The following is a 7,902-nucleotide window of genomic DNA, read 5'->3' as shown; positions in this document are numbered from 1 at the left end:
CTGCCCCTGGGCCTCTGCCCTGGGAGGTGGGCCAGGACTGTCTGACTTGGTCTGACCCGGGCGCTTCCCTCCCTGCTGCCCCTGGAATATGCCCCTTTGCAAGATGAATGCTGCCCAGTGCCCCTCAGAACCTTCCAGAAGCCGGCAGTTGGAGGCCATGCAGGGTGGGACAGGTGAGGGCTCAGGTCCACTGGCAGTTGGTCCATGACTCACAAGGTTCTGGTGAGGAAAGGAAAGTTCCAGAATAGCTCTTGTCCAGCTGCTCCTGCCTCCTGCGGGATCCTTTGGGAAGAAGGCAGGATGTAAGGGCAGCTCATCGCGACGTAGACCTCCTGCTTCTGAGGCCTCCCAACCTTCTAACCGCACCCTAAGTCCCCAGCAGCCCTGGCTTAGTGTCCAGCTCTGGGCGGACACGGGGACACTAGGCCCAGTATCATATCTGCAGGTGGGGACTGCTGGTGAAGCCATGTCAGGTGAGCCAGATGCGGCACGTGAACCTGGAGCTGGGAGAAGCAAGGTCCAGGGGAGGGCCACACAGGACAGCTTTGCTTCTGAATCCCCTTGGCTGCTACCGGAGCTGGCCAGGGTGGGTGCTGTCTCCTGTCTCCTGCCAAGTTTTGCGTGCTCTCGGGCAGGTTCCTGCAGCTCTCTGAGCCACGCCCCTCCTGGTTTGGGCTGTGACTACCGACAGCAGACAAGCAGAGCTCAGGGCGGCTGTGGGCACGGCTGCCACGTGGGAGCTGGTGCCTCGGGCACGCTCCCACAGCACTTCCTTGCAGAGCTAGCTGACGGCTCCCTGTCAGGGGTGTCGCCCCCCTCTCAACGGAGCACTGTCACTCTGGAGGACCTGGAGGAGCTCCTGGCGGAAGGCCTGACCAGCCCTGAGCCCTTGAGTCGGGAGAACTCAGAGTCCAGCCACCGGGTGTCCAGCACCTGTGCCCCGGAGCCAAGTGCCTCCAAGCAGTGGGAGAGGCTGGAGCAGTGGTGAGCCCTGCGGCACAGGGTAGGAGGACCAGGGAGGGCCGCGGAGGCTGCCCTGGTGATGGCCCTCTCTGACCCTCAGGGTGGGCGACCTGCAGGCCGAGGTGGCATGCCTGCGGGGGTACAAGGAGCACTGTGAGCACGCCACCCTGAGCCTGCTGCGGGAGCTGCTGCAGCTGCGGGCCCACGTGCAGCTGCAGGCCGCAGAGCTCCGGCAGCTGCGGGAGGAGCTGCAGCGGGTGGCCCAGGCCCCCGAGAAAGAGGCACCGGAGGTGAGCTGGGGCAGAGGCAGCAGTGCGCCCCATCTGCCTCCCTGTCTCCCAGGGCATCTTGAGCCCAGCGCTACCTCCACGGCTGGTCCCTGAGCCCTGGCTCCAGGCACCCCTCCTGGGCCTGTGCTTCAGCCTGCCCAGCCCCACACCTTCCGCTTTTCAGTTCCCTGGACCCCAGAACCAGAATCAGATGCAGGCCCTGGACAAAAGGTACCCCCACACCCCTGGGGGCACGGGCTTGAGCAGGCAGAAAGGGGCTCAGGCAGTGGCTGGCACCAGGGCCCCTGGGGATTCGCTCAGGATTCCATGTCCCCAGTAAGCTGTCTTGTCAGGGTAACCAGTACCAGTACAAGGTCCAACTCAGAAAGCTCAGGTCCGAACACCCCTGGATAGCCTGAGCCCCCCAAGAAGGCAGGGGCTGACTGCAGGGCCCCAGCCAGGCCCCCAGCCCCGAGACTGCCCAGCCGCTCTGGGCCTGCAGAGCCGCTCCTGTGTGCCAGGCTGGTGGAGGTCCGGGAGGCCTTGTCCCAGGTCAGGAGGAGGCAGGCCCTGCAGGACGTGCAGCGGAAGGGTGCCCAGCAGGAGGCCAATCTCAGGTGGGCGCCACCTCCCCAGCCTGGCTAAGACCCATCTTGTGCCCCCAGCACTGCCAGCAGGGCATCCCCTGCCTCAGTGCTGAGCCCCTGGATGCTGGGGACCTCAGACCCACCATGGATCCTCATGGGGGCCTGCAGCCCTGCCCCTCCCTCCCTGGCTCCCTTGCTGGGAACTCAGGTCTGTTTCCACCCCCCTTTTGCCCTAGCCTGAGAAAGACTGTGCCCCACAGCCCCACCAGCCTCTGTGGCTCCCCAGTCGAGTCCTCTAGCTAGCTGAGCTGGCAGCTGTGCCCACTGTCCCTAGGCTGGCAAAGCTAACTGGCTTGCTGAGGCAAGAGGAACAGGGCCGGGAGGCAGCCTGCAGCGCACTGCAGAAGAGCCAAGAGGACGCCAGCCAGAGAGTGGACCATGAGGTGGCCAAGATGCAGGTACCACAGGGAGGCCAGGCCTGGCCCCGGGAGGGTCCCCCCAGAACACCCCAGCATCTCCAGCCTATGCCGTTGCCACGGGGGGCTCATTCCTCCCTGCTGACAGAACCTGGGGAGGACCTCTCATCCTGCACTGTCCCCTGTGATGACCTTCGCCAGTGGCACTGCCCGTTGAAACCAGCTGTAATTATAAAAATTCACAACTCGGTTCCTCAGCCTCACAAACCACATTTCAAATGCTAGCCTTCATAGGTGGCTGATGGTGCAGGTTTGAGGTCCTCACAAAGGCCATTGGGGTGGGCATCTCAGTGGCTGTAGCAGCTGGGGTCAGGGCGGGGAGCGGCAGGACCAGAGTCCCTTCCCAGCCATCAGCAACCGTCCCCTACACGAAGCAGGAGTCAAGAATTCCAGGCCCCCATGCTGCCTCCCACTCAGGACCCTCAGGAATGGCCGGCTCCTTGGCTCTGCAGACAGAGCCTAGGACTGCAGTCTGCTCCACACACCCCAGCTCCTCCAAGGCAGGGCGGCAAGCAGGGCTGCCCCACTGCTCCCACATGGCCCTTCCACTGCCCTGGGGAGGCCGATGTGTTAGCACCATGGGGAGGGCGGAGGGCTGAGGTCTCCTGACACTCTGTGTGCAGAGAAGCTGCCCCTCCTGGGCACCCTTCTCCTCCAAGACCCCAGGTGTCTGAGGACTCTAAGGCCAGGGCAGCACACTAAGTACGCCCACTGCCTATTTTTGTAAATGAAGTTTTATCAGTACAAAAACCAATGAAGTATATTTATATACTGCCGGTGGCTACTTTGAGGTTACAACCTCAGGCTTGAGAGACTTCAACAAACGCTCTGTGAGCCTGAAACATTTACTGTCTGACTGTATGAGAAAAGTCCGCTGCCCTTGCTCTTGGGCACCCTCCTTTGGGCCTTGCCTCCTACAGGGCCTAGGCAGAGGGAGGGCTTCCCTGGGGCCCCTGCCAGAATCTGGGGCCAAGGGGGAAGAGCCCTGTGGCTGTGGAGAAGGTGCCTGGGCCCCGGAGACCGGGGTGTGGCCTGGGCGGGCTCCACCCCCATTCACACCCTCGGTGTAGCAGAAGGGTGCCCTGCGTCACATGGGGGCTGTCCACACATGCACTGCCGCCCTGCCCCAGCGCCACCTCTGGCCAGGGCCTGTCTATTTGTCTTCCCTGAGCCTGGTCTCGGGAACAGTGGCCCCTGCCTGCCATGCCTTCCTTCCTGCCCAGGGTACAGTGGACCCAGTTCTGCAGATCCCACGGACAGCACGGGGGTGTGACCTGGGTCTGGGCAGGATGTCCAGCAGGGAGGCTGAGGTGATGCTGGGTCTCTCCCTAGGCCCAGGTGACCAAGCTAGGCGAGGAGGTGAGCCTCCGCTTCCTGAAGAGAGAGGCCAAGCTGTGCAGCTTCCTACAGAAGAGCTTCCTGGCCCTGGAGCAGGTAGGAGCCCGGGCCAGGCTAGGCACCCTCGCCCATGTGCAGGGCCCAGGCAGACGGTGGTGTCTCTGCAGAGAATGAAGGCCTCCGAGAGCACACAGCTGCAGGCAGAGGGCAGCCTGAGGGAGGAGCTGGAGGGCCGCTGGCAGAGGCTGCAGGAGCTGACGGAGGAGCGAGTACGGGCCCTGGGGGCTCAGCGCCAGGTAGGCCTAGTGGGTGGGCGTGGCCAGAGCAACCCAGGGAAGGCACCAGCTCAGGGCCACCTCCCCCATGGCAGGAGGAGGAGGGCCACCTGCTGGAGCAGTGCCGGGGCCTGGACGCAGCTGTGGTCCAGCTGACTAAGTTTGTGCGGCAGAACCAGGTGTCAGTGAACCGTATCCTGCTGGCTGAGCAGAAGGCCCGGTGGGTGTCCTCAGGCCACAGGGAGCTGTGTGGCCAGGCAGGCCACCCAGGAGTCGACCACCTCCCCTGGCAGGCCCAAGCAGCACACCAGGCCCTGTCTGATGCACTGGGACAGAACAGTGACCCTCTAGCTGGGCCCCTGTCCCTCCCCTGCCCCTAACCCTGTTGGTGGCACCCATGACAACATCCTGTCCTCTGATCCATGGGCTCTCCTGGAAGATTCCAGAACTAGAAGCCATGCCCCTCCCTGGCCTCAGCTGAGAAACAACCCCAGTGGCATCAACCCACAGGGATGCCAAGGTGTGCTTGGAGGAGAGCCAGGCTGGGGAGCTGGCCTCCTATGTGCAGGAGAACCTGGAGGCTGTGCAGCTGGCTGGCGAACTGACCCGGCAGGAGATGCAGGATGCTCTGGAGTTGGTGAGGGGTGCCCAGGGATAGGGGCAGCACGGACACCCTGCACACGACCATGGTTATTCATCTGAGGCCTCCCTGACCTTCTCCTGTCCCCTGCAGCTCCGAGAGAAGAGCCAGGTTCTGGAGGGGTCAGTGGCCCAGCTGACCAGGCAGTTGAAGGACCTGAGTGACCACTGCCTGGCTGTGAGCTGGAGGCTGGACCTTCAGGAACAGACACTGGGCCTGAAGTTGTCTGAGGTGAGCACTGACAGGCAGAAAGGCGCATTCTGGAAGGTCTGGGCCCTGCGGCCAAAGGCTGCCCAGCCCTGAGGCTGTCCCTGGGGGCGGGACATACAGGAGGGGCGGCCACCTGTGGCTCTGCCTTCCTTCCCTTCCTTTCAACAGCTTTGCCGACTGGCGCCTTGCATGCAGGTGGCCCTTCTCCAGGGGTGCAGCTCAGTGGGTTTAGTGCCTTCAGAGCTGTGCAGCCCTCATTGATTTTAGAACTTTTTCATCATCCCAGATGGAAACCCCAGGCGCATTAGCAGTCTCCAACACCCCCAGACCTGGTACCCTTAAATCCACCTTCTGTGCTTGTGGACTTGCCCACGGGACCTTTGATGTCAGTGAAGTCACACACATGGCTTCTGTTTCTGGCTACTCACTGGGCCGGGTCCTCATGGTCCATCCTGCCATAGCTTGGGTCCTACTGGCTGGGTGACATCCCCTTGTGTGAACAGGCCACCTGTTGTTTACCCACATGCCTGCTGAGGACTTTTGTGAGTCCTACTGCCATGACCGTGAGGGTCCAGCCTTTGATCTGGGGTCTGGCTTCCCCCAGGGCATCCCTCAGCCCCTCTGGGCACACATTGGTCAGAGCTCACGATGGGCCCTCTCCTGCAGTGTGGCAGGCCTGCTCTTTGTCCCTGTCCCTGTCAGCTGTTGACCTTCTCAGTGTGCAGCTTTGCTGAGCCTGACAGCCCACTTGAAGAGGATTCTGGGGCTCCCATGGCCCTCTCCGGCATGGCTGTCCCCTGAGGTGGCTGCAAGCAGGCCTGGGTGCAGACTGCTCAAGAGTCAGAGGTGGACGTGGTGATGCCAGCCCGTGGGAGCTCCCCCAGCCTCCTGGGGCCTCCCCATGTCCAGCTTCAGTAAGCCTCATCTGTCTGTCTGTCCTCCTGTCGGGGCCCCGTCCCTCACTGTGTCTGAATCCCAGGTGAAGACCGAGTGGGAAGGTGTGGAGAGGAAGTCCCTGGAAGACCTGGCCCGGTGGCAGAAGACGGTTGCAGCTCATCTGAGGGAGGTGCAGGAGAAGGTGGACGGCCTCCCACAGCAGGTGTGCCTTGCTTGCCTGGGCTCTGCCAGCCTGCGGAGTTGGAGGGCTTCTCCTTCCACCCCTCCCCTCTCCTGCCTGCCTTGCTAGGCCCTGTCTGGCGTGGGGCTCCCCGAGCTGGCTGTGCTTAGGGCACCCCAGGTTCCCTGCTGGCTCCATTTCAGATAGAAGGTGTCTCAGACAAGTGTGTCTTCCACAAGAGCGATACAGACCTGAAGATCTCAGCCGAGGGCAGGGCGAGGTGAGGGCGTCCTGAGAAATGGGCAGAAGCTCTGCTGACCAATCCAGGTTGCACCAGTCACCAAGCCCCAGGTGCCCATGGCAGCCCTGTCCCCTTCCTGGCCTGGGCAGCCCCACTCCGGGTCACCTCCTCTCTGGGGTAGCTGCCCCTTCTTCCCCCCCGCCCCCGGGCACCTCCACCGTCTGCACTGGCAGGGGGCAAGGTCAAGCCCTCTCAAGCTCCCTTTACCCCATGGCAGCTAGGGGAGGTGCCTGTCCTAGTCATTCGGGCACTCCACCGCTGCCCTTGGTGTCCACAGAGAGTTCCAAGTTGGGGCCGTGCGGCAGGAGCTGGCCATCCTGTTGTCCTCCATGCAGCTGCTCAAGGAGGAGAGCCCCGGGCGGAAGATCGCTGAGATCCAGGGCCAGCTGGCCACGGTGCTCCTCGGGCCCGGGGAGACCACCATGCCTGGACACTTGCCAGAGCTCCCAGTGCTCAGGGGTTCCAAGGGGGGCCCTGGGGATGGCTGGACACCAGAAGGCTACCTGCATCGTGCCCATGACAGGGACTATGTTTAGTTTCAGAAGCAAATGATAAAATTGGAAAACAGCATCCAGGCCCACAGGACCATCCAGAACCTGAAGTTTAATACAGAGACCAAGCTGGTGAGAGGCACTCTGGGTGGGCTGCAGGGCTGGGTGAGCCCAAGCCCGGCTCCCTGCAGCCCTATGGTCTGCCAGGCAGCCCAGCTGGCACAAGAGCAGCGTTGCCCCGACGATAAGGGCCTCTGGCCTGGGCTTGCAGCCCCACCCCCATGGTCCATTCCCACGTTCCTGTGGTTCTCCAGTTGTCCTGCCCCCATGGCATCTGGGTAACATCTGTGTCCTGCAGCGCACAGAGGAGATTGCAACCCTGCGGGAGAGCGTGCTGCGCCTGTGGAGTGAGGAGGGCCCCTGGCCCCTGACGCTGGGCAGCAGGCGGGTGCTTATGTCCCTGGTGAGGCAGCGGTTCTTCATCAAGGATGTGGCCCCTGGAGAGCTGGTCCCCGTGAACTGCTGGGGCGTGTATCAGACTGTAAGGTGGGCAGCAGGGAGCCCAGCAGCCTCCTCCAGGGCTCCAGGCCCAGGGTAGGACAGGGAGGTCCCCATGGGGAGGTGGGTGGTGGGAGGCCATGAGCCATGTCCCTGGGCAGGTGGCTGCAGTGGAAGACCATCCTCATGAACCTGGTGGCCCCGCAGAGGCAAGGCATGGTCTCGAAGACATCACACCAGCAGCCCACACCCCGGCACACGTCCTTGTCCCTTTCCCAGAAATAAATGTGCTAGCTCTTGTACCCGTCAGAGCTGTTGTTATACCCTGACAACCCAGTGACAACCCAGTCCCCAAGGGGTCTGTGGGACTGACACACACAGGTTGGGCAGTGGGAGGGACCAAGACCCAGAGACCCAGTTCCTTGATCCCCAGGGCCCTTCCTGTCCTGCCCAGTCACTTTCCTCCACAGCTCGGGAAGCCCCTGCCCCAAGGAGAAAGGGGCTTGGCCAGGCTCTGCACAGGAGTAAGCAGGCCCACTGCTGCCAGGACCCACATGAACTATCCACACAAACCACCCACACAGTACATGAGGAGTGAGCACACTGGGCTGCAGACCAGTGGCCCGACCCATCTCAGGTTGGGCCCAGCCCTGCCCAGCTGACCTGTCATACTGGAGTGCTGGCAGAGGAAGCAGCTTCTCAGCACTAATCCGGGGAGTAAACAGCCATGTTTGCTCACATAGTCAGGCCCCTCTTCCTGCCTCTCCAAGAACACTCGGGCTCATCCTGAGTCCCTG

General features: G+C 62.7%; 1 protein-coding gene across 1 annotated transcript; it reads left to right on the top strand.

Moving 5' to 3' along the window:
• Nucleotides 1–103: 103 nt before the first annotated feature.
• CCDC154 (coiled-coil domain containing 154) lies at nt 104–7,892 on the top strand (the record flags this gene model as incomplete). The annotated part of the gene is made up of 17 exons (XM_079120530.1): nt 104–173; nt 636–984; nt 1,064–1,253; nt 1,417–1,463; nt 1,754–1,849; nt 2,154–2,277; nt 3,628–3,729; nt 3,801–3,929; nt 4,004–4,128; nt 4,419–4,545; nt 4,642–4,779; nt 5,738–5,857; nt 6,019–6,095; nt 6,394–6,511; nt 6,653–6,739; nt 6,966–7,153; nt 7,267–7,892. 17 exons carry the CDS (start codon nt 104–106, stop codon nt 7,388–7,390), a joined length of 2,211 nt encoding a protein of 736 aa, XP_078976656.1. The 3' UTR covers nt 7,391–7,892.
• Nucleotides 7,893–7,902: the final 10 nt, after the last annotated feature.

The sequence above is a fragment of the Sciurus vulgaris genome (genome assembly GCF_902686455.1).
Source record: "Sciurus vulgaris genome assembly, chromosome: 18".
NCBI lineage: Eukaryota > Metazoa > Chordata > Mammalia > Rodentia > Sciuridae > Sciurus > Sciurus vulgaris.
The sequence above is the reverse complement of the archived record's forward strand: the minus strand, read 5'-3'. Positions and strand labels throughout refer to the sequence as shown.